This window comes from Gorilla gorilla, chromosome 1, assembly GCF_029281585.2.
Source record: "Gorilla gorilla gorilla isolate KB3781 chromosome 1, NHGRI_mGorGor1-v2.1_pri, whole genome shotgun sequence".
Classification (NCBI taxonomy): domain Eukaryota; kingdom Metazoa; phylum Chordata; class Mammalia; order Primates; family Hominidae; genus Gorilla; species Gorilla gorilla.
Window position 1 is genome coordinate 104,379,317 of NC_073224.2, and position 27,314 is coordinate 104,406,630.

At 41.0% G+C, this 27,314-nt stretch overlaps 1 protein-coding gene and 1 pseudogene across 1 annotated transcript; one reads left to right on the forward strand and one right to left on the reverse strand.

Moving 5' to 3' along the window:
- Positions 1-971: 971 nt before the first annotated feature.
- Positions 972-6,022, forward strand: CRNN (cornulin). The gene is made up of 3 exons (XM_004026675.4): positions 972-1,053; positions 3,018-3,168; positions 4,322-6,022. Exons 2-3 carry the CDS (start codon positions 3,031-3,033, stop codon positions 5,669-5,671), a joined length of 1,488 nt encoding a protein of 495 aa, XP_004026724.4. The 5' UTR covers positions 972-1,053; positions 3,018-3,030; the 3' UTR covers positions 5,672-6,022.
- A 9,348-nt stretch (positions 6,023-15,370) lies between these two features.
- On the reverse strand, positions 15,371-15,715 carry LOC101148731 (high mobility group nucleosome-binding domain-containing protein 3-like; annotated as a pseudogene).
- Between the last annotated feature and the right edge of the window lie 11,599 nt (positions 15,716-27,314).

Genomic DNA, 27,314 nt, shown 5'->3' on the forward strand with positions numbered 1-27,314 from the left:
ATAAATATTTGCTGATTAGCCACCAGTTGAGTTTCCTGTCCTTGCAATGAGGAGTTTCCACATGATCATGGTAAGCCTTTTTTCTCGTCAGCTACAAAATGCTACCTACCCATAGCATTGGGTGGGGAAGGTATTAACTTTTTTTGTTTTAATTAAAAATGAGACCAACTTTAAAGAGATGAAACTGGCTTTCTTGTGTCTCATACACTAGGTGTGAAAGGCACTTACAAAACAAGAATTCAAAAAATGTTCTAAGTAATAACAGTTCTAAGTAACATCACCACAAAAACATGTGTGCCCTCTCAGAGTGGCTACTTTGTAAAAGTTAACCTCAATAGATATATTCTTGAACATTTATATTTAAAAAGGAAAGAGTGGCCAGGCACGGTGGCTCATGCCTATAATCCCAGCACTTTGGGAGGCAAAGGCAGGTGAATCATGAGGTCAGGAGTTCAAGACCAGCCTGTTCAACGTGGTGAAACCCTGTCTCTACTAAAAATACAAAAATTAACCGGGCATGGTGGCAGGCACCTGTAATCCCAGCTACTCAGGAGGCTGAGGCAGGGAATTGCTTGAACCCAGGAGGCGGAGGTTGCAGTGAGCCAAGATCGCACCACTGCACTCCAGCCTGGGCAACAGAGCAGAACTCCATCTCAAAAAAAAAAAAAAAAGGAAAGAGTCCCATAACTTTGTAGGCTCATAGAGACAAAGAATGTTCACCAGGACCCCAGCCTGTACCAAGCACTGCTGAGCCCATCACAATGGAAAGAAGCTTCCCTGTCAAGAGGACTCAGCTACAGAAGGCACCAAATGTGGTAGGAGGGGCCTGTTAATTAGACCAAGGCAGTCACACATCAGCAGGTAAAACAGAGACAAGAGGAGGTGTGGCTGGGTTGGGCTGAATCTTGGATGAATCAAGCCTTCCCATAGGGCAGGATATCCTGTCTAAAACAAGAGCCTTGGTTAAAACCCCTATAAAAGGTTCTCATCACACTGACCTGGTACTCCTCACACCACTTAACAGCCACTTGTTTCACCCCATCTGGGCATTAGGTAAGTCCCCTCATAAGAAATCTCTTTCTCATTCTTAGTGTCTTGGTGATCTGAGCTCATAAAACTGGGGCAGTCAGGTATGGGCTATGCATCCTTCAGAGCTAGCTGTGGGCACTGGGCAAACCAACGCTACCATTGGGAAACATGCTCTCCTGAAGCAATCAGGCTTTCTCCTCCTCCCTGAGGCTGGCCTGGGAGCAGCTCCTCTCACTGGGAAATTGTGTGGGCAGCTGCTATGGGGCCACCCATGTGTTTTCCTGGATCAGCAAAGGTTTCTTGTTTCTAAGGCTCTGGAAGCTTCTTTGCAGTGCTGAGAGTCTGTGGGATCAGAATCAGTTTACTTATGCCAACCTAGACAATAAGATCAAACTGTGTCATGGATGAAGGGGTTTACATGATTCCCCTCTCCTACACCAGGGTGATATTTAGGCAAAATATGTGTAGATTTTTCTAAGGAATCTAAAATGTAACTAAAATGTCATCTTATTATTTTATTATCTAAAGGTCAGTGGTTAAAGTCTGCTACACGGTTTTAAAAAAAAGAAAGACATTTTTCATCTATGTTGAGGAAAAACATTCCCAGTTTCTTACCTTGATGAAAAGTTTGCCTGAAATTGTTGGTTACCAGGTCCTAGAAACGGTTTCTCCTGAACAGCCCACCTTTTGCTATGACTTATTGAGTCCTCATGGCCACACTGATCTGCTTTTTCTAGAACTCAAGTCTCCTTCCTTCCTTTTTTCTCTTTCTTCTCCTACCTATATCTGCCTCGTCCCATCCTCTCTCTGGCTTTCCAGCTGCTGCAGGCTCCATCTCCCCTTGCATTTGAGACTTGTCATCTTTGATACCATCTCCTCCTTTGGGTCTCTCCAAGGCTTCTGCTTAATGAATCTTCAAGTCTCTTTTCCTTTTGCTCATGCAACCAAACCCAGGCCTCACCTAAACCTACCTCTTGATTTCTGACTAATGAAAAAGAAAAGCTTTCCCTTTGATTAGGAACCAACTCATAGGTCACCAGAAATCTGGGCCTGATGGAGCCACGTGCCTGTTGGGCAAGCTGACTTCTCTGATAAGTCCCAGGGCTGTGGACAGAGGTGACATGCAGAGAAACTTGGACCCTCAGAACCGGAAGGCCTCCCACCCAAAGAAGGTTCCCCCCTCCTGAGCATTCCCAGCAGGTGGTAGCCCAGTTTCTTCCCACTTTCCCAAAAAAAACAAGAAGGGAGAGCTGTGTCCCTGGAATTTCTGCTTGGCTCCCATCCAAGACAGGGGTTGACTCACATATGTGTTTACTTCCTTTTGGTGTTCCCGATGGGACCCTAACACCCTTGTGATAAATAAATAAATCCTGTCCACAGGGTACATTCTAGAAAGCCCATTGCATTTGGGTTAAGGAAAAATGGATCCTAGGATTTCTTGGCTCCTTAAAAATTGTGTGGCCTAACTTCTCTGAGCCTGTTTCCTCACCTATAAAAAAAAGTGGAAATAATAAGGATTAGAAGAGATGATGTACAGGAAAGTGATTATATAGGTGTACAAAAATTATATGTGTGTATATGTGTATAATAGCATAATAATTATATTTAATAAGGAGCACTTAATATAAGCCAGGCATCTGCCAAGTGCTTTTTATGAATTATGTCTTTAAGTCTTCACAATAATACCATAGAGTACTAATATCACCTTCAATTACAATGAGTAAACTGAGGCATGGAGAGGCAAAGCAACTTGTCCCAGCTCACACCATACTTAGGTGGTGGGGCCAGCATTTAATCCTGACTCAGGAACCTGCCTCCATCCTGTGTGCTCCTCCTTCCCGTACATGAGATGCATTATGTAGGAAAGGACAAAGGAAGACTAAAAACAGAGCTGAACGTGCAAGGAAAGACCTAGCAGCAGACGTGCTGTAAAGGAAACAGCTGAGGTTGATTATGGAGCCTCCAAGGGAACTTTTCATCTTTTCCAGGTTGACTTCAAAGATGCCTCAGTTACTGCAAAACATCAATGGGATCATCGAGGCCTTCAGGCGCTACACAAGGACGGAGGGCAACTGCACAGCGCTCACCCGAGGGGAGCTGAAAAGACTCTTGGAGCAAGAGTTTGCCGATGTGATTGTGGTACGGTATGCTGAGCCGGGTGGAGAGGGGACATAGCAGGAGAGTGAAACCTGGTTTGCCTGCAGAGGCCTTGCCTGGGGAATTTGAGGAGGCAGCAGCTAAACCCAGGCCTGCCAGGACAGATGGCAGCTGTGCAGGCAGAAAAAAAGAAGGTGAAAGAACCAGAGATGGTCATGGGAGTTGGCAAGTCCTGGCTCTTTAGATTAAAACCTTGGTTTTAATTAATTCTAACTTAAAGACAAGGTAAAAGGGCTCTAAAAGGACAACTCAGAAAGGAGCAGAGCCTTGGAATATTTCAGAATGAAAATAATTGCTGCTTTCTGCTGCCTCTTAAATTTGATACAGTAAATATTTCCCACGTCTATCTGAAATGTAATCATCCATTCATAGACATTCATTAGAAGCATAGCTCTGGGCTTGCACAAAGCAGTTACTCAAAAATATTAGCAGACTGATCACATCAGAAATGAAATTTTGAAGAGCAGGTTGTTAATAGCTAGGGGGAGACTTTGGAGCCTCACCCCACCCCACCTGGCAAGCCCGAACCAAGGCCTTGATGCACTTTCCTGTCTTTGGTTTGCATCTAAAGCAACCAGGATGATGATGGCCTTAGGGACAAGGATGTATTGGCACAGAAGGATGCTGCATCCACATGCTCAGGGCAGCGCTGCAGGCCCACTGCATCCCTCCCTCTTTATCATGGGAAAACATCTGGGCCTCAATGAGGAGCGCACAGAATTCCCATGGGGCTGTGTTCCCAACCTGCTGCTCTTTGTGCTGGGCCTGCTGAAGAGACTAAGGCCTCAGTGCCAGGGTCAAGGTGCCAAGGGCAGCCCAGACAGTCAACCTGAGAGCCCAAACAGTTACATTGTGAATTCAATAATTTATTAACTCTTCAATAAATCTTTATCTAATTTTCCTGTAGCCCAGAAATTGTGCCAAATAGAGGCTACCAAACAAAAAATGCTCTCTACACTTGAGGGAGAGAGACGGGACTAAAAAAAAATAAAGGCAATTAAGTCTTGCTGCTGCTCTAGCCGTATGTGTTTGTAGTGTGGGGTCTGAGGCAGGGGAAGCTGGCAGCAGATTGGAAGGGACCTGCCCATGCCCTCCTCAGGGGAGGGATGCTGACTCCACCTCATCTTCTCCTCAGAAACCCCACGATCCAGCAACTGTGGATGAGGTCCTGCGTCTGCTGGATGAAGACCACACAGGGACTGTGGAATTCAAGGAATTCCTGGTCTTGGTGTTTAAAGTTGCCCAGGCCTGTTTCAAGACACTGAGCGAGAGTCCTGAGGGAGCCTGCGGCTCTCACGAGTCTGGAAGCCTCCACTCTAGGGCCTCGCAGGAGCTGGGCGAAGGACAGAGAAGTGGCACTGAAGTGGGAAGGGCGGGGAAAGGGCAGCATTATGAGGGGAGCAGCCACAGACAGAGCCAGCAGGGTTCCAGAGGGCAGAACAGGCCTGGGGTTCAGACCCAGGGTCAGGCCACTGGCTCTGCGTGGGTCAGCAGCTATGACAGGCAAGCTGAGTCCCAGAACCAGGAAAGAATAAGCCCGCAGATACAACTCTCTGGGCAGACAGAGCAGACCCAGAAAGCTGGAGAAGGCAAGAGGAATCAGACAACAGAGATGAGGCCAGAGAGACAGCCACAGACCAGGGAACAGGACAGAGCCCACCAGACAGGTGAGATTGTGACTGGATCTGGAACTCAGACCCAGGCAGGTGCCACCCAGACTGTGGAGCAGGACAGCAGCCACCAGACAGGAAGAACCAGCACGCAGACACAGGAGGCCACCAATGACCAGAACAGAGGGACTGAGATCCACAGTCAAGGCAGGAGCCAGACCAGCCAGGCTGTGACAGGAGGACATGCTCAGATACAGGCAGGGACACACACCCAGACACCCACCCAGACCGTGGAGCAGGACAGCAGCCACCAGACAGGAAGCACCAGCACCCAGACACAGGAGTCCATCAATAGCCAGAACAGAGGGACTGAGATCCACGGTCAAGGCAGGAGCCAGACCAGCCAGGCTGTGACAGGAGGACACACTCAGACACAGGCAGGGTCACACACCCAGACTGTGGAGCAGGACAGAAGCCAAACTGTAAGCCACGGAGGGGCTAGAGAACAGGGACAGACCCAGACGCAGCCAGGCAGTGGTCAAAGATGGATGCAAGTGAGCAACCCTGAGGCAGGAGAGACAGTACCGGGAGGACAGGCCCAGACTAGGGCAAGCACTGAATCAGGAAGGCAGGAGTGGAGCAGCACTCACCCAAGGCGCTGTGTGACAGAAGGGCAGGGAGACAGACAGCCCACAGTGGTTGGTGAGGAATGGGTTGATGACCACTCAAGGGAGACAGTGATCCTCAGGCTGGACCAGGGCAACTTGCATACCAGTGTTTCCTCAGCACAGGGCCAGGATGCAGCCCAGTCAGAAGAGAAGCGAGGCATCACAGCTAGAGAGCTGTATTCCTACTTGAGAAGCAACAAGCCATGACTTCCCCGACTCCAATGTCCAGTACTGGAAGAAGACAACTGGAGAGAGGTTGGCTTGTCCTGCATGGCCAATCCAGTGGGTGCATCCCTGGACATCAGCTCTTCATTATGCAGCTTCCCTTTTAGGTCTTTCTCAATGAGATCATTTCTGCAAGGAGCTTTCTATCCTAAACTCTTCTTTCTTACCTGCTTTGCGGTGCAGACCCTCTCAGGAGCAGGAAGACGCAGAGCAAGTCACCCCTCTGTACTGAATTGTCCTCATCTTGTGGGGGTTTTCAGGATTATTTTTATCTCTGACATCTCTCTATTGCCGCATCTACCCTAATGCATCAATAAAACCTTAAGCCACTGGCCTCTGTGTCTCATTCAACCACCTTCTATTGATATTACAGGCCAAAGGCTGTAGAGTTATGAGATGATGAACTGGACATAGCCCCTACCTTTGAAGAGCAACTAGTTGAGAAAATATTATATGAGATTCCTGCTATATATCATACTTAATACTTGGCAGAGATGGACCAGCAAAGGTTTCATACAAAAGGCGCTTTCTTTATGATGGCTCTGAAAGGACAATTAGTATTTAGATAGGCAAAATTCCTCTGGTCTTTCACTACCTCTAATTCTATAGTGTTAAACCTCTATTCACCTGTAAGGTCACACAGGAAAACTGATTTAAGATTACCAAGAAATGGAGGAAGGCCCCCAGTGGCTGTGTAGGGAAAGAGCGAGAAAGCTTGTGTTACCAGGTACTGAGCCAGGGGCCAGAATTTTGTGCTTCCCTTCCTACCTCCCCATCAGTGTCAGCTCTGACCTCTCATGATGTCTCACCCACCAGATATAAACCATGTTATGGGGTAGACTATCAATTCTGGTTTGTTATAAGAGTGACCAGAAGAACCGTTTTAAAATAAAGATTTATAGGGACAGGTGCGGTGGCTCACGCCTGTAATCCCTGCACTTTGGGAGGCCTAGGTGGGCGGATCACCTGAGGCCAGGAGTTCAAGACCAGCCTGGCCAACAAGGTGAAACCCCACCTCTACTAAAAATATAAAAATTAGCTGGGCATGGTGGCACATGCCTGTAATCCCAGTTACTCAGGAGGCTGAGGCAAGAGAATCGCTTGAACCCAGGAGGCAGAGGTTGTGAGCCGAGATTGTGCCACTGCACTCCAGCCTGGGCAACAGAGCAAGAATCTATCTCAAAAAAAAAAAATGTATAAACCTAACCCTACAGATGCTGGTTCTAAGGTTTGGAGCCAATTAATATTGTTTAGAAACTTCTTGGGGGTCTCGTGCTTTTGTCAGCACAGAAGACTAGATAATCTGAATGATTTCCCAAGACAAAATAACTAGATCCTGCATAAAGCATTTTTTTCACTGTGTTACTGGTTTACAGGAAGTAAGGGAAATCGCTGAGGAAAAAACAAAATGTGGAATAAACAACAACCAAACAAAAACAACACGTAGGCTACATAACAACCTCCAAAGATGTCCGGGACTTAATCTCAGAAACCTGTGAATATGTCACTTTATATGGCAAGAAAGGGACTTCACAGATGTGATTAAGTTAGGAATCCTGAGATGGTGGGGGGTTATTCTGGATTATCTGGGTGAGTCCAATATAATCACAAGGTTCCTTACAAGAGTGAGACAAGAGGATCAAAGTCAGTAAAAGGAAGTGTGGTGATGAAACCAGCGGCTGTAGCCATGTGCTATGAGCCAAAGAATGTGTGGAGAATAGAATCTGGAAATGCAAGACACTTTCCTCTAGAGCCTTCAGAAGTAACATAGCCCTTCTGCCACCTCAGTTTTAGACTCCTGACCTTCAGGGCTGTAAGAGAATATAATTTTTGTCATTTTAAGGCATTAAGTTTATGGTAAACTGTTACAGTAGTGATAGAAAACTAACACACCAAGCAAAAACCTAGAGCTGGAGCCAGAGTAGTAAAGGGTAAATGTGTGAAAGGCAAGGTTGTTCTTCTGAGGACAAATTGATTTTATATCAATTCACGCTAGCTTATAAGCATAAAGGCCAAAGAAAAACAGCAAAGAAAATGCAAAGACTCAGGGAATATTGCTCCCATAAGCCCTTTCTGGGGAATCTACTAGAGAATCAGCGCACATCCATACACACTAAACCCAGAATCACAGAACTGTTTGGCATACAATCTGATGATGCACATTTAAATATATTCCACTGTAGAACTAAGACTACATAATGTGGATAAAGGTGACAGAATAGCATTTCATGTTATATGCACTGAAAATTTAAATACAATACAGCTAACAAAAAAATGAAGGGAGAAAGAGAAAGCACACAGAAAGTAGAATGAGCTCCCTGATTGTCTTAATATAAGCATATGCTTACAAGGAAAAACTGGGAATGAAAGGATATCACTTCACATTAGATACTGAGAAAGGAAGAAGGAGGGTAAGGAGAAAATTTCCAGAAAATTCCATCATTACTTAGAGTAGGGAGTGAATATGCCATTTATTAAAGGGAAGGGGGAATACAGAATATATATTACATAAAGATGTACTATAAGATAACAACACAAATACAAACCTTCCTCAACACCAAAAGACATTCTAGAAAAAAGCAAATAACACAGACAGCAGAGTGGATGATGTTATTTATGTAAAAGGTATATATTTTCATAAATAGGACATAAAAGAGCGTGATAGACTGAGGTCAAACATATTTATAACAATAATGTCAAGAACTTAACTCACTACTAGACGAACAAGTTGCATATTAGCTCTATACAAGTCTATGCTCCTTACAAGAGGTGTGCAAATCAAAGAGAGTCAGAAAACAATTTGTAAACAGGGTGGTTGAGTTAATATATATCAGGAAAATGCAGGTTAAAACAAAATTTAGAAATCAGGAGTCATGATCTTGATCCCAGATTAGATCAAAAGGCATTAAATAAGACTAAAAAGGATGCTTTAAAATGCCAAATGCTATAATTTCACAATGAAGATATAATGGTTTTTAATATCTGTGCATTCAATAATGTAGCACAACTCTGATGACACAGAAACTATAAGAGATACAAGGAAAAACTTAAAGAAAATAACATAGTAATAATAGGGCACTTTAATCATCTCTCTCAGCTCAAGACAGTAAGTGTAGAGAAGAAACAGTACATTCGATAAGATATAAAGAACTCTACAGACATATAGTCCAGCAATGTATTAACCTAACAAGAAAAAACTATACCGTCTACACATGAAATATTCAATATCAGGTCACAAAGAAAACTTCAATGCATTATTCAAAAATAGAAATAGGCCCAGGTGTGGTGGCTCACGCCTGTAATCCCAGCACTTTGGGAGGCTGAGGCGGGCAGATTGCTTGAGCTCAGGAGTTCAAGACCAGCCTGGGCAACATAATGAGACACCATTTCAACAAAAAGAAAAATACAAAAATTAGTTGGGCATGATGGCACATGCCTATAGGCCCAGATACTCAGGAGGCTAAGGAAAGAGAATCACTTGAGCCCAGGAGGCAGAGGTTGCAGTGAGCTGAGATTGTGCTACTGCATTCCAGCCTAGGTGACAGACGGAGACCCTGTCTCAATAATAATAATAATAGAATTATTGCTTTCTTTCTCTTTTCCTTCTTTTCTTTCTTTCTTTCTTTCTTTCTTGCTTGCTTGCTTGCTTGCTTGTGTCTCTCTCGCTCTCTCTCTCTTTCTCTCGCTCTCTCTCTTTCTCTCTCTCTCTCTCTCTTCTCTTTTTGAGACAGGGTCTCACTCTGTCACCCAGGCTGGAGTGCAGTGACATGATCTCAGCTCACTGCTGCCTCCAGCTCCCAGGTTCAAGCAATTCTCCTGCCTCAGCCTCCCGAGTAGCTGGGATTACAGGTCCTTGCCACCATACCTGGCTAATTTTTGTATTTTTTGTGGAGAGGGAGTTTTGCCATGTTTCCCAGGCTGGCCTCAAACTCCTGAGCTCAAGTGATCCGCCCTCCTGAGCCTCCCAAAGTGCTGAGACTAAAGGCATGAACCATTGCCCCTGGCCAGAAATAGCATTCTTAAAGGAACATGTAATAGTGATGGATTTTGCCAAATCTGTGTTGTTGTTGGAAATTAAAAACATATATATAAACACACACACACATATTATTTTAAAACTGTTGAATAAAAGGAACTAAATATAAAATGAAATTGCAGAATTTTTAGAAAATGATAATTAAACTAGACATATAAGGATCTGTAGAACACAGCTACATGAATTCCCCATAAAAATTAATAAAAGTATAAGTTCACAAAGCAGTCAACAACTAAATAAGTAAGTAAATGAATAGATAATCCTCTTTTTTTTTTTTTTTGGAATCAACAAGTAGAAAAACCAACCTAATTTTGAAAAGAGTGAAAAAGGTGGGGTAAGAAGGCACAAACACACAAAATAAGAAATAAGAATGGGCAAAAGATACAAAGAGATAGCTCACAAAAAATAAAAATGATGCTTAAATATATGAAAAGATGCCAAAGCTTGTTTGTAATACTAGAAGCATAAACCAAAACTATACTAGTTTGAGATACCATTCTCACTATCAGCTTGACAAAAATCTACAAGTTTGAGAATAGATGATGAGGAGGTAAAGCAGGCATTTTCACACCTTCTGGTGGGAATGCAAAATGAGCCTCAGTGGAGAGGAATTTGGTACAGTTCAGCAATACTACACGTGCCTGTTTTGTTCCTGCTGTTGCTTTGGTGTCTGAAGTAGTGCCTAGCATTCAATAATTATTTGTTAAAGGAATTGAATATCCTAATCTTTCCTGTCACATACATAAATTAACATAATCCCTACACAGACATGTGACCGTGGAAACATAGACATAATCAAGCTCACAGTAAATAAGAAAATGGAGTTTCTTTAGTGTTGTCAAAAGTTATGCAGTTAGAAAGAAAGAGGCAGAAATAGGACTAAACCCAGGTCCTTGGACTCTCAACTCAGTGTCAGGTCAAACCTCACAGATAAGAAAGGGCACCAGAGTGTATGAAGATCCATCCAAAGGGGCTGGGGAGGAAGCCGTAGAAAGTGGTCCTTCCACTTCTCACCTCCAGCCTTAACAGGAAGTCTGGCCATGAAAATATGGAGAAGACACCATCTCAGCATCCATGTTCCTAGGACCTTGCAAGAATAGGAAGATTATGAGTGACCATTCCTTTCAACAGTTAGGGTTTGACAGATGTGTCTATGACTCAAGAAGGATGTTCTCTCAAAGTAGTTCAGAGCCCAGAGGCCCAAGAGAGGGGCCCTAAACCCCTGTTTAAGCATTCATGTAACATTCAAGGCAACTAGGCTGCTCCATCTCAGGCCCACCCCCTCCATCTCCTGTAGGGACTTACTGGCCATCCTTGACTTTTAAAGTTTGCACATAGAGGCTTCTTTCAAAAAATGTGCATGTTATTTTAGACAAGAGGGTAAATTTGTGGAAAATACAGAGACTTGATGGGAATGAAGTATTGTTTATACTTTCTGAGACAGACTCTATTTTGTTCAAAGGATAGAGTAATCATCCTTCCAAATCATATCAAACACATTAAAATGTACACACAGACCACTTAAATACAATTTTTGCTGACAATTTTTTGAAAAAAATTTTATAGTTTTGTTTTTGGAATTAGGACATAAGTTGTACATTTGCCTCATTTTAGCTATGACTTCTTTGCAACTACAGAGCACGTTTTTGAAAAAAATATATACATTAAAATTGCTTAACAAGTAAGAATTTTTTATTACTACTAAATTTAACAATAAATGAGATTCACAAAGCTTTATATCTAGACATTTACATTTAAATGTTTATAGATTTCCATTGCACATTTATTTTGGAGCTGACGCACAGGTATACGTACGGAAAGACATCTACATTTTAAATATTTTAAACCTCAAATTGTCAGCAGGTGGCCATAACTATCCATGTTTTATTAAAATCACGTAAAACCTAGGTACAAAAGCACCACTGATTATTGATCTAGAAAAACTGCATGCATTATAACAAACTGTCTCTCAGACCACAGTGCAATCAAACTAGAACTCAGGATTAAGAAACTCACTCAAAACCGCTCAACTACATGGAAACTGAACAACCTGCTCCTGAATGACTACTGGGTACATAACGAAATGAAGGCAGAAATAAAGATGTTCTTTGAAACCAATGTGAACAAAGACACAACATAGCAGAATCTCTGGGACACATTCAAAGCAGTGTGTAGAGGGAAATTTATAGCACTAAATGCCCACAAGAGAAAGCAGGAAAGATCCAAAATTGACACACTAACATCACAATTTAAAGAACTAGAAAAGCAAGAGCAAACACATTCAAAAGCTAGCAGAAGGCAAGAAATAACTAAAATCAGAGCAGAACTGAAGGAAATAGAGACACAAAAAAACCTTCAAAAAATTAATGAACTCAGGAGCCAGTTTTTTGAAAGGATCAACAAAATCGATAGACCACCAGCAAGACTAATAAAGAAGAAAAGAGAGAAGAATCAAATAAATGCAATAAGAAATGATAAAGGGGATATCACCACCAATCCCACAGAAATACAAACTACCATCAGAGAATACTACAAACACCTCTGTGCAAATAAATTAGAAAATCTAGAAGAAATGGATAAATTCCTCGACACATACACCCTCCCAAGACTAAACCAGGAAGAAGTTGAATCTCTAAATAGACCAATAACCGGCTCTGAAATTGTGGCAATAATCAATAGCTTACCAATCAAAAAGAGTCCAGGACCAGATGGATTCACAGCCGAATTCTACCAGAGGTACAAGAAGGAACTGGTATCATTCCTTCTGAAACTATTCCAATCAATAGAAAAAGAGGGAATCCTCCCTAACTCATTTTATGAGGCCAGCATCATCCTGATACCAAAGCCAGGCAGAGACACAACCAAAAAAGAGAATTTTAGACCAATATCCTTGATGAACATTGATGCAAAAATCCTCAATAAAATACTGGCAAACCGAATCCAGCAGCACATCAAAAATCTTATCCACCATGATCAAGTGGGCTTCATCCCTGGGATGCAAGGCTGGTTCAATATACGCAAATCAATAAATGTAATCCAGCATCATGTAAACAGACAAAAACCACATGATTATCTCAATAGATGAAGAAAAGGCCTTTGAACAAAATTCAACAACCCTTCATGCTAAAAACTCTCAATAAATTAGGTATTGATGGATATCTCAAAATAATAAGAGCTATCTATGACAAACCCATAGCCAATATCATACCGAATGGGCAAAAATTGGAAGCATTCCCTTTGAAAACTGGCACAAGACAGGGATGCCCTCTATCATCACTCCTATTCAACATAGTGTTGGAAGTTCTGGCCAGGGCAATTAGGCAAGAGAAGGAAATAAAGGGTATTCAGTTAGGAAAAGAGGAAGTCAAATTGTCCCTGTTTGCAGATGACATGATTGTATATCTAGAAAACCCCATTGTCTCAGCCCAAAATCTCCTTAAGCTGATAAGCAACTTCAGCAAAGTCTTAGGATACAAAATCAATGTACAAAAATCACAAGCGTTCTTATATACCAATAACAGACAAACAGAGAGCCAAATCATGAGTGAACTCCCATTCACAATTGTTTCAAAGAGAATAAAATACCTAGGAATCCAACTCACAAGGGACGTGAAGGACCTCTTCAAGGAGAACTACAAACAACTGCTCAATGAAATAAAAGAGGATACAAACAAATGGAAGAACATTCCATGCTCATGGGTAGGAAGAATCAATATCGTGAAAATGGCCATACTGCACAAGGTAATTTATAGATTCACTGCCATCCCCATCAAGCTACCAGTGACTTTCTTCACAGAATTGGAAAAAACTACTTTAAAGTTAATATGGAACCAAAAAAGAGCCCGTATTGCCAAGTCAATCCTAAGCCAAAAGAACAAAGCTGGAGGCATCATGCTACCTGACTTCAAACTCTACTACAAGGCTACAGTAACCAAAACAGCATGGTACTGGTACCAAAACAGAGATATAGATCAATGGAACAGAACAGAGCCCTCAGAAATAACGCCACATATCTACAACTATATGATCTTTGACAAACCTGAGAAAAACAAGCAATGGGGAAAGGATTCCCTATTTAATAAATGGTGCTGGGAAAACTGGCTAGCCATAAGTAGAAAGCTGAAACTGGATCCCTTCCTTACACCTTATACAAAAATTAATTCAAGATGGATTAAAGACTTAAACGTTAGACCTACAACCATAAAAACCCTAGAAGAAAACCTAGGCATTACCATTCAGGACATAGGCATGGGCAAGGACTTCATGTCTAAAACACCAAAAGCAATGGCAACAAAAGCCAAAATTGACAAATGGGATCTAATTAAACTAAAGCGCTTCTGCACAGGAAAAGAAACTACCATCAGAGTGAACAGGCAACCTACAAAATGGGAGAAAATTTTCACAACCTACTCATCTGACAAAGGGCTAATATCCAGAATCTACAATGAACTCAAACAAATTTACAAGAAAAAAAAAACGACCCCATCAAAAAGTGGGTGAAGGACATGAACAGACATTTCTCAAAAGAAGACATTTATGCAGCCAAAAAACACATGAAAAAATGCTCACCATCACTGGCCATCAGAGAAATGCAGATCAAAACCACAATGAGATACCATCTCACACCAGTTAGAATGGCAATCATTAAAAAGTCAGGAAACAACAGGTGCTGGAGAGGATGTGGAGAAATAGGAACACTTTTACACTGTTGGTGGGACTGTAAACTAGTTCAACCATTGTGGAAGTCAGTGTGGCGATTCCTCAGGGATCTAGAACTAGAAATACCATTTGACCCAGCCATCCCATTACTGGGTATATACCCGAAGGACTATAAATCATGCTGCTACAAAGACACATGCACACGTATATTTATTGCGGCATTATTCACAATAGCGAAGACTTGGAACCAACCCAAATGTCCAACAATGATAGACTGGATTAAGAAAATGTGGCACATATACACCATGGAATACTATGCAGCCATAAAAAATGATGAGTTCATGTCCTTTGTAGGGACATGGATGAAACTGGAAATCATCATTCTCAGTAAACTATCACAAGAACAAAAAACCAAACACTGCATATTCTCACTCATAGGTGGGAATTGAACAATGAGAACACATGGACACAGGAAGGGGAACATCACACTCTGGGGACTGTTGTGGGGTGGGGGGAGGGGGGAGGGATAGCTTTAGGAGATATACCTAATGCTAAATGACGAGTTAATGGGTGCAGCACACCAGCATGGCACATGTATACATATGTAACTAACCTGCACATTGTGCACATGTACCCTAAAACTTAAAGTATAATAATAATAAAATAAAAGAAAAAGAAAAACTGCATGAAAAACTCAAATATGCACAGTAAAAACACCACAGTATACACAGGACTAAATTTTAAAGCAAGTGCATGGAATGCTGAATCAATCTTACACACAGTTTCCAATATTAAACTGATATTTACTTTACTTGAGGATGATGGAAATGTCCAAAAAGCATGATTATGAGAGGGTAAAATGTCCATCCTTACATATTTTTGTATGCCAACTAGTAGAGTCCTAAAAAATTAGCATTTAGAAAATACTTAGTAAAAACAGCTTTTAAAAGTTCACCTAAGAGATACATAAAATTAACCTGTTTTTCATGACAATTTATTCTCCCTGGTTATCTCCAGATTCAGTTTTCTGTGCCTCTTCAGCTTTAGTTTCATCATTTTCAGCTGGTGCAGTACCTTCCTTTCCAGCTTCCTACTTTTCCTTTCTTCTCTTTAGCACCTCTGCTAACCTTTGCTCCAGGTTCTTTCTTAGCAGATGTTTTTCTTGGTTTGGGTCCAGGCTTTGGTGGAGGAGGTTTTGCTGACAATTTGGGAGACCATCTTGTGGGCTCCTGTTTAGTTACTTTGGAGCCATCTTTGCCCTCTGTATTCTCTGGAGACTTTCTCTTCTGCATAGTGGCTATGTCGGTGCAGCAAAAAGTAAAGCAACGGGCTGGAACTGCTGGCACCGCCTCTGGATGCTGCCTCTGCCGCTGCAGCTGCTCACGCACAGGGCATGGCAGAGCCCCTATCTATTTATTTTTGATTCAAATATTTTTGTTGGCTCTTGCAGAGCTCATAAGTCCCAGTCACATTGGATTGGTCATAGTGTGTAAAATGGCCCTGTCCTCAGGGACACTCAGAGCTGAAGACTCACTACAAAGGCCCAGAAAACCTCTTTCACCAGGTAGCTTCCCAGTCTGCATAGACAGCAAGTATACTGTGCTGCTGTCCCCTGGTGGCAGTTACGACTAATACCTGTAAAGGAGCTCTGGTAGTAAATGTGATTTTGCTGGAATAGGAAGGAAGGTGGCATCAGACGTGGGAACGGGCTCAGTGGTGTGGTCTTGGGCACAGCAGCACCCAGAGTAACTGGCCCTGAACCCTCAATAGTGAAGCTACCAGTAGTGAGAGCAGCCCCAGGCTGCTCTGAGCCTTGGGGCTGAGTGTGTGTGTGTGTGTGCATGCGTGTGTGTGTGTGTGTTTAAGGAGTGTCCTTCATGGAGCCACACCTACTGGCAACTGTCTTCCAGCAACTATACATCTACATCATTTCCAGGGCCTTGGCACTCTGTGTGAGGATGTCCTGATTATCCCACCTGGGAAAGCACATTTCTGGAGCAGTCCCTACAGAGAGGCAGGGAGGTCAACATCCTGTGACTCTCCCTCCTCAAGGCAGAAAGTGATGGTCTGTGCACTTCTCCTAGGAGCCCTGAGACCAAGGCTATAGCATGCTGTTGTCCTGGTCACTCACAGAAGGCTGTGGATTCAACTCCCAGGACTGATGTAGGCCACCACTCAGCTGTGTGTGACACATCCTCAGTGTTCCCCATTTATCCACGAGCTACAAATAATTAATAAATGATGATTCCCTTGGCCACATCTTTAGAAAGTAAGCAGAGTTCAGGCTGGAATGAGCACATCCTATTCTTACCTACTTCCATTCAATGGAGGGAAAAAAAACTAAGAAACTAAAGCAGCCGAATGGCTTTGCCCCTAGGGTCTGCATGAGTGGTGAGAGGCTTACAGATCCACAAGGCCCAGTTCTTTTAGAGGGGATGAGGGTGAGGGTGTGGTCCTGTTGGAACAGACAAGGCTAAACTTTCAAGGCAGCATCACCTCCTATCCATCATGGCTGAAAGGGGCCTCTGGACCTTCTTTTCACAGCACTAAACACCCTCCAGGGGAGAGGCTCCCCATTCCATGGTACTATCAGGTGGTTATGAGCCCATGGCTCTGGGTGAAATGCAGAGAAGACACTGGTTCTGGTTTATCTAGGGATTCTCTGGAAAAGAGCTGATACTAGAAAGTGACAAAAAGAGGAATACTTTTTGGAGATGTGTCCTGGGTGGCAACATAGTAACACGCACTTTTGGAATTCTCTGGTGTTCTGTTTAGAAAAGAAAAGCAAATCAGTTAGGTAACCAGAGAGCCAGGTGGTGTACCAGACCCAGGATTTTTGTGTTTGTTTTGGATTTTTTTTCCTCTTATTTTTAGTTGATACCTAATAATTGTACATATTTATGGGGTATAGAGTAGTATTCTGATACATATACACAATGCATAATGATCAAATTAGGGTAATTAGCATATCCATCACCTCAAACAATTGTCACTTATTTGTGTTAGGAACATTCAGAATCCTCCCTTCTAGCTTTTAGAACATAGACAATAAATTATCATTGACTATATTCACCATACAATGCTATAGAACAAGGGTACCCAAGTCCGTGGTCTGTTAGGAAACAGGCCACACAGCAGGAGGTGAGCGGCAGCAGAGTGAGCATTACTGCCTGAGCTCCGCCTCCTGTCGAACACTATTGTGAACTGCACATGCAAGGGATCTAGGTTGCATGATCCTTATGAGAAGCTAAGACCTGATAATCTGAGGTGGAACAGTTTCATCCCTAAACCATCCCCTCAGCCCTTGGGGACCTTGGAAAAATTGTCTTCCACAAACCAGTCCCTGGTGCCAAAATGCCGGAGCCTGCTGCTGTGGAACATTAGAATTCACTCCTCCTATCTAGCTGTAATTTTGTATCTGTTAAGCAACCTCTCCCAATCCTCCCCTCCCCTCTACTCTTTCCAACCTCTAATGCCCCCAATTCTACTCTCTACTTCCATGGGATCAATTTATTTTTACCCCCACTTGCAAAAAAGAACACGTGGTCTTTATCTTTCTGTTCCTGACATTTCACTTAATGTAATGTCCTCCAGGCTCATCCATGTTGCTGTGAATGACAGGATTTCATTCTTTTTTAGACTGAATAGTATTTCATTTTGTATGTACACACATGGTCATTATCCATTCATTTGTTGATGGACATTTAGGTTGATTCCATGTCTTGGCTACTGTGAATAGTGTGGCAATAAACATGCAGTTGCAGGTATCCCTTTGATATACTGATTTCCTTTTCTTTAGCTACATCCTGGGTAGTGGGACTGCTGAATTATATGGTAGTTCTATTTTTAGTTTTTTGAGAAAACTTCGTACTGTTTTCCATAATGGTTGTACTAATTTACATTCCCACCAACAGTGTATAAGAGTTCCCTTTTTTCCACATCCTCACCAGCATTTGTTATTTTTTGTCTAACAGTCCTTTTAACTGGGGTAAAATGATATCTCATTGTGGTTTTGATTTTCATTTCCCTGATGACTAGTGATATTGGGCATTTTTTCATATAGCTGTTAGCCATTTGTCTGTCTCCTTTTGAGGAATGTCTATTCAGATCCTTTGCCCATTTTTAATAGGATTATTTGTTGTTGAGTTGAGTTCCTTGTATGCTTTGGATATTAGTCCCCTATCAGTGAATAGTTTGCAAATATTTTCTCCCCTTCTACACGTTGTCTTTTTACTCTTTTGTTTCCTTTGCTGCGCGGAAGCTTTTTAGTTTAATATAGTTCCATTTGCCTATTTTTGATTTAGTTGCTTGTGCTTTTGAAGTCTTAGCCATAAAATCTTTGTTCAGACCAATGTCCTGAAATATTTTCCATGTTTTCTTTCAGTAGTTTTATAGCTTTGAGTTTTATGTTTAAGTCTTTAATCCAGTTTGAGTTGATTTTCATATATGGTAAAAGATAGGGTCTAGTTTCAGTCTTCTGTAAATGGTTATCCAGGTTTCCCAGCACTATTTATGGAAGAGGGTCTCCTTTCCCTAGTGTATGTTCTTGGTAGCTTTGCTGAAAAATCAACTGGCTGTAAATATGTAAACTTATCTCTGAGTTCACTGTTCTATTCCATTGGTCTATGTCCAACCCAAGGTTTTTCTCAGGCTTTGTATAATTTTGTACTGAGCAAGCAGGAACTCAGTCAATGCATATTTTTAAATTTCCTAAATAAAGAAATACAAATCCTTTTTTTTTTTTTTTTTTTGAGACGGAGTCTCGCTCTGTCGCCCAGGCTGGAGTGCAGTGGCGCGATCTCGGCTCACTGCAAGCTCCGCCTCCTGGGTTCACGCCATTCTCCTGCCTCAGCCTCCCGAGTAGCTGGGACTACAGGCGCCCGCCACCACGCCCGGCTAATTTTTAGTATTTTTAGTAGAGACGGGGTTTCACCGTGTTAGCCAGGATGGTCTCGATCTCCTGACCTCGTGATCCACCCGCCTCGGCCTCCCAAAGTGCTGGGATTACAGGCGTGAGCCACCGCGCCCGGCCAATCCTTTTTTAAAGTAAGAAAAATTAGCTATGAACCATCATATATTTACCACAGAGAAATCAAAAAAGACACAAGCAAAGAGATTAATATTTTAAAAAACCAATACCAGAAATAACCACTGTTATTTAATTCCTCTAGACCCTCTTCTATATGCAAATTACCATACAGACATCTATATGAAAGTGTATGTCTATATGTGCAAATTTATATGTAAATTATATCTATAAATTGTATATCTATATGCAAAACATACACAATATAGACCTTTTGCAAACTATATATGCATATACACCTATATACTATACAAATATGTATGATTGTGGAATAGCTTCTATGGACTATTTTCAGTGATTTAGGGCAGCTCATGTTAGTAAAGTTTGGTGGTTAGGACTGTGTGCTTGGGAGCAAGTTTACCTAAGTTCAAACCTCGGCTATGTACCTTAGAACAGATGTGTCCTTGATCAAGACACATGCGTTAATTATCTCATCTCTAAAGTGGAGAAAATAATGGTATTTCCTCACAGGTAGTTGTGAGAATAGCTAAATCCATATATTTAAAAGTGCCTGACACATGGCAGGGTAAGCCCTCAACAAGTCTTTTTTTTTTTTTCATCAACTTTCATTTCCTGGGGTACATGTGCAGGATGTGCAGATTTGTTACACAGGTAAGCATGTGCCATGGTGATTTGCTGCACAGATCAACCCATCACCTAGGTATTAAGCCCCACCATCCATTAGTAATTCTTCCTGATGCTATCCCTCCCTGCTCTGCCAGACCCCAGTGTGTGTTGTTCCCCGCTATGTGTCCATGTGTTCTCATCATCTAGCTCCCACTTATAAGTGAGAACATGTGGCATTTGATTTTCTGTTCCTGCATCAGTTTGCTGAGGATAATGGCTTCCTGCTCCATCCATGTCCCTGCAAAGGACATGATCTCATTCCTTCCATCTTATGACTGCATAATATTCCAGGGTGTTATGTACTAACATTTTCTTTATCCAGTCTATCAAAGAAACTATCATCGGAGTGAATAGAAAACCTACAGAGGGGGTGAAAAATTTTGCAATCTATCCATCTGACAAAGGTCTAATATCCAGAGTCTACAGGTAACTTAAGCAAACTTACTAGAAGAAAACAAACAACCCCACTAAAACATGAACAGACACTTCTCAAAATAAGACATTCATGCAGCCAACAAACATGAAAACAGGATCAGCATCACTGATCATTAAAGAAATGCAAATCAAAACCACAATGAGATACCAACCATCTCACTCCAGTCAGAATGACAATTATGAAAAAAATCAAGAAACAACAGGTGTTGGCGAGGTTGTGGAGAAAAAGGAACGCTTTTACGCTGTTGGTGGGAGTGTAAATTAGTTCAAACATTGCAGAAGGCAGTGTGGTGATTCCTCAAAAATCTAGAAGAAGAACTTCCATTTGACCTAGCAATCCCATTACTGGGTATATACTCAAAGGAATATAAATCATTCTATTATGAGGATACATGCACTTGTTTGTTCATTGCAGCTCTATTCACAATGGCAAGGACATGGAATCAACCCAAATGCCCATCAGCTATAGACTGGATAAAGAAAATAAGTTTTAAGTGAAGCATTTTTAAGGCCATTTATAAAGCAAAGAATGTTTAAAGAAAGAGAAAAAGATACAAATGGTCCTAATCAGACAGACCATCACCCAATATAGAAGATTCTCATGGGCTAGACTTTCATTCTATGAATATAATTGTGGCTTCTAGCAGGTGTTCTAGACCACAGCTCAACCTGGGGATTTCTATCTCAAAGAAAACCTAAGGACTAGGGCTAAATCCATGTATTATTCTAAATGTATCAATGTAACACCAACCCTCCTGCCTTCTCTCCCAAGCCCCTGTCCTGTCCATCAGCTTCTCACTGTTCTATTTTTCTCCCACTTAAGACTAAGCTGCTAGATAAGAGGATATGAAATCGATCTCTAATTGGCTTATTTTCCCACAGGATTCAGGCAGAGGAAGGGAGGGCATGTGTCACTGGAGAGGGCATAGTCAACCATTTCCAATTATTGCATCTGACTTAGAGAGGAACATTTAACAAACTAAAACAATTGGAGCCACATTGATAAGAAAAACCTTTTTGTTGTTTTACGATACATTTCATCATGTATCATGACATACTCATCATTTAGGTTCTTTTTATTTTTATTTCAAGAGGAAGTCACTATCCGCAGAGGAAATTTCCCATATGCAGGCTGAAATCTACCTCATTTTTCAACACTAATCCCAAATATAAATAGTCACAAATAATACAGAATGCTATGTTATACGCTGATTTGTATATTACTATGAATTTGTGAACACCAGATTTGTGCTAGCCATAATGTAAAATGAACCAGACTTAGACTCTAGCCTAAGGAGCTCTAGTCAAGGAGCTAGCATGAAGTTAATAGATGAGAAATATATTGAAATAACCAAGGAATCTTAGCTCAGAAAAACCCATGCCCTCTACCTGTGAACTCCCAAACTAATCTTAGCCTTTATATAGTTCCAGATAGCTCTATTACAGCCATCATCAATTCTGCAAATGGCTTTTTGGGCCACATTTTCAGGTGCAGAGAAATATATTTGTAAAGGAACTCTACTCTTCATAACCATAACCTCCCTCTCCCAAAGCAACCTCTCTCATTTCATCAGGGATCTTTTTCCACTGCCTGCTACTCACAACAAACACATAGTTGCCCTCATAAAACAGACAACTAAAATCCACTTCTGTGTTCCATGATACACCAGCCAGGAACTCACTCTTCTAATTACCATCAATTTCATGATAAGATTAAAAGCCATACCTACTGTTGAAGTGTCTGTTTGTCTTATAAATAAATGTCATAAAATTCAATTACACCACCCTACCCACAATCAATAAAAAATTCAGTCACACATTCACGTAACAAAGGGCGTTGTTTATCTCAAAATTAAACAGCAATGCAGGAATGTGTGGTAAACCACAGACATATTTTTTTCAAGCCATGACCTGATCTTTCTCACTTAACTGGTTCTGGCATTCTGCCTCTCCTCTAGGGTTTTGCTATCAGATTAATCTGTTGATTTCTCTGCTCTACACACTTACATAAGCACCTAGGTGGATGTGGGCTTGCAGGTGGCTCTGCTGTTATTTGTGGTATCTGTTGAAACCAATCAGTTTATCCAGCTTGGTGGCATACCACAAGTGCTAAGCCCACACTTCTTCAGAGGAAAATTTGGCCATCAAATGGAGGCACCTTTAATTCCCCCTACACAGAATGGCAACCCTAACCTCTCCCAAGACCCAAGAACTAATAATAAAATTTGGATATGCCAAGCTTTTTCAGTTTTGAATTTGAAATTTATCTCCCGTCTTCTATCTCAGAGTGCTGATCATCTCCTGAGAGCATCATGGTGTAGTAGAAAGATGCCAGTGTCAGAGGGACAGATAGACCTGGGTTCAATCCTGGCTCTGCCACCTACCATCTGTGTGGCTTTGGATCTAAGGCTCTTCCTGAGCTTTGGTTTCCTCACTAGAAAATGAGAATTATAATATTTCCCTCAAGAAAGGTTGGGGTATTACTAGTATATGTCAAGTAACTTTCATGCAGAGATGTTCCACAAATATTGGTGCCCCATTCTCTCCCTTCTCCCATCTGCACCGCATCTTCCCACAGTCACCAACGTACTCTCCTATTTTCTCACACAAGAAATTGCCAGTTTCTATTATTTTCCTCCAATAAGCCTTCCCAAATCCTCCTTTTAACCTGCCCCTTTTACCTACAACCTCCAAAGTTCTTGGGATGCCAGGACCAGAAATGTATTGTTGGTGGCTCAGTTACCTGGGACAACACATCGCAAAAAGAATGAATTATTTTTTGAGAAATGTGGAGTGAGATGGGCTAGACACTACTGGAGGGGTACTAAATTGGAGCAAACCTTATAAAAATTATGAATATACAAGGGTTTTTAAAATGTTCATACCTCTGACTCAGTAATCTTACCTCTAGGAGTTTATCATATTAAGGAAATTATCAGATAAATATTCAAAGATTTGTGTATAGGATGTTCATTACAGCATTGTAATAGTGAAAATTTGGAAGCAATCAAAATATCCAAGAATAGAATACTGAAATACTGGAGTAAATACTAGGCCATCATTAAAAACCATCATTTAAGAGTCTATAATGACATTGGAAAATGCTTACAATTTGACACAAAATTATGAGTATATCATCAGTTTTAACACTATATTATAAAAACATAAAATTGTGATATATAATCTAGCAATTTCACTTCAGGTTATATACTCAAAGGAAGTGAAAGCAAGAACTAGAACAGTTTTTTTTTCTTTTTCTTTAAAAGTGTTTTATTGATATATATTAGTGGTACATATTTGGCGATAGAATAGATATTTGTATGCCAACATTTATGGCAACAATATTCATAACAACCAAAAGGTGGAAGGAGCCCTGATGTCTATCAAATGAGTGAAAACATAAGCAAAATGTGTTGTACACACATACAATGGAATATTGTTCAGACTTAAAAAGGAAGGAAATTCTGACACATGCTACAACCTGGATGATCCTTGAGAACATTATGCTAAATGATGTAAGCCAATCACAAAAGGACAAATACTGCATGCATAATTTCACTTATGTAAAGCACCTAGAGCAATCAAATTCATACAGAAAGTAGAATTGTGATTTCCAGAGCCTGGGAGGAGGGAGGAATAGGATGTTAGTTTGGAAAGATAAAATATTTCTGAAGATAGATGGTGGTCATGGTTGCACAATGAATAAAGGAGGAAATAGTCTTCTTCTAAGTCATGCAGGTAAATCACACCTTTAAAATTGGATTCAGCTAAGGGTGACATATAAAGAAAGATATTAGTAGGCTGAAATGCATTTTAAAAGAAAGCATTGGGATTATAAACCATGTCATAAGAGGAAGGTTTGAATGAAGCAATGATATTTAGACTGAACAAATGATTCACAAGATTCAAAGGGAGCAGGAGAGTAGTAGAATGCAGGAAGTATAGGATAGGTCCTCATGTAGATATCATGTGTATCAGAGTATGAAATGCACTAAACGAGTGGATAAAGAAACTGTGACATATATATACATATGTATATATATAATACATATAAACACACACCCACATACACATACACATATATATGATGGAATACTATGCAGCTATAAAAACTAACGGAATTAACGTCAGTCACAGCAATCTGGATGATATTGGAGACTATTATTCTAAGTGAAGTACCAGAGGAATGGAAAATCAAACATCAGATATTCTCACTCATAAGTGGGAACTGAGCTATGAGGATGTAAAGACACAAAAATGACACAATGGACTTTGGGTACTCAGGGGAAAAGGGTGGGAGGGGGGTAAGGGATAAAAGACTACAAATGGGGTTCAGTGTACAGTGCCTGGGTGATGGGCGCACCAAAAGTCTCACAAATCACCACTAAAGAACTTACTCATGTAACCAAATGCCACCTGTTCCCCAGAAACCTAGGGAAATAAAATTTTTAATGGAATAATGGATCATCATGGAGTCTGTCATTACAATGGCCACCCTAAAGCCAAATTTCAAGAATGGAAATATACCCAGTACAGAGCAGTGTCACTGCAGTTTACACGGTGTGATACAAGAGTATGTATCAAGAAAGCTCCTCTGCCCAAAATTTCTTGCTTTTTATCCATTTTCCCCACAACTCACAGGTGTTAAAGGGCATAAAATTTTAACTGTAACTTAAGGAAACTTTAACTTTTTAATGCCAAAGGTGTTAAAGGGCACACAACTCTAACTATAACTTAAGGGAAATTTTAACTTTTTAACTTTAACTTGAGGATCACTTTTCTGATCCTTTGAAGGCAAAAAATCTGAGGATATATGATTGTAACAACCATTGGGGCTGGCATGGTGACTTGCACCTGTAATCTCAGTGCTTTGTGAGGCTGAGGCAGGAGGATGGCTTGAGGCAGGAGTTTGAGGCTGCAGTGAGCTAAGATAGTGCCACAGCACTCTAGCCTGAGTGACAGAGCAAGACCTTCTCTAAAAAAATTAATTTTTTTAAAAAAGAGTATGAAATGCACTATACTGTATGTACACATTCCTTCAGAGACAAGGAATATCTGAACTAATAGTATTTGAACTAATCGAATCTAATGGGAGAAAGAAAAGAGAAAAAGGACATTGAAGGCAGACGGAGCAGCTCCAATGGAAGCACTGGGTCACGAAACAACACAGTGGGCACAAAGAACTTAGAGAACTTCCACATATTTGTACATAGGCAGGTGTAAAGGAGTAGTGACTGACAAGACAGAGAGGTAGGCAAGGGCTTGATCATTTGTTCACTCAATAAATATGTATTTGTTGATATACCTACTCACAAAGAACTTACTAATCCATGTTAAGAAGTTTGGGTTTTAACCAAACAGTATTAAGTAACTACTGAAGGACTTGAAAGTCCTACAATTCAATTTGTATTTTAGAAAGTTCATTCTGGAGGTTAAGCAGTGGATTATTTAGAGAATGGCAAGACTGGAGGCAATTAGAGATCACTTAAGAAGCTGTTTCAGAAATCTAGGTTTAAAAAAAAAACAGCAGGAGTGGGAGCAAAAAGAACACGGTTCAAGGAAATATTTAGATACAAAATTGACAGAATTTGATGATGCATTGGCTTTGGGAAATGAGAAAGAGCTAAGTTAAGATAATTCTTGGGATTTTGTTGCATGCAGTGGGGTGACTGTGATGAACACAGAAAAAACCACTATAGGATGAAGAGAAAATTGAAATGGGGAAAATTGTGAAGTCCATTTTGTACATGTTGATACCTGTGGAAGACATTGCTAGTCACCTACCAGAATCCATTTTCTCCTTTTTCCACATAATGGTAGCTAGGATGTGGATGCCCAGCCTTCCTTTGGCACTATATTTTGCAAGCACTCTTAGCAGTGGGGTGGTGGCCATGTGGTTAAGACCTTGCCGGTAGAACGTGACCAAGAGCAAATTGCACAACTTCTTTCTCACTTGCTTAAGAATAAATCCCTGTCCCTGGATTTCTGCTCCTTCTCCCTTCTACTCTTTGGGATGATGATAACTTAAATGACCTAGGAAGTCTCAAGTTGAGGATAGCAGAGCCTACATTAACCTAGGTTTCTGCATATATCAGAGCTGTCTGCTCATCTCAAACATTCATCTTGGGCTGTTCACATGATAGAGAAATATGCATATTGTTCTTTACACTATTAATTTTAGAGCATTTTTGTAAAAGTAGCTTAGCCTGCCTCATACAGCATCTAAATGGAGATATGGACAGTTGACTACACTAGTCTGAAGTTCAAGAAAGAGGTAAATTTATCAGTTATAATTAAATTGGGTTAACATCAAAGCCATGGATATGAATAAGTCTCTCGTAAAAAAATATATAAAGAAAGAAAAGACTTCAGATGGAACACAAAGGAATACAATCTGTAAAGCGTGCATAGAGGAAAGAAGAGGATATCACATGAAGTATAAAAAGAATAATAAGAGAATTAGAGGATAGGCAGCATTACAGCAGTCAATACAGGAGTTAGTATCAAGGACACAGCTATCAAAGGAAGCTGTCAAGGAAACAAGTTCCATGAGAATATGGAGCCCAGAACATGAAGGATTAGCCATGAACCAGAGATGGAAAGTTTTTCACACAGCAAGAAAATGTCAGGAGACATTTTCAGTCAATGTATGTACACATTCCTTCGAGACAAAGAATATTTGAAATAATAGTATCTGAACTAATTGAGTCTAATAGGAGAAAGAGAAGAGAAAAAGGACACTGAAGGCAGATGGAGTCGCCTTCAATGTCAGGAGGCATGCA

What these genes read in the sequence shown, in the direction of transcription:
- CRNN (XM_004026675.4), top strand. Translation starts at nt 3,031, where the DNA reads ATGCCTCAGTTACTGCAAAACATCAATGGGATCATCGAGGCCTTCAGG. An exon ending in AGTTTGCCGATGTGATTGTG is followed by an intron (nt 3,169 to 4,321) that starts GTACGGTATGCT and finishes TCTTCTCCTCAG; the next exon opens with AAACCCCACGATCCAGCAAC.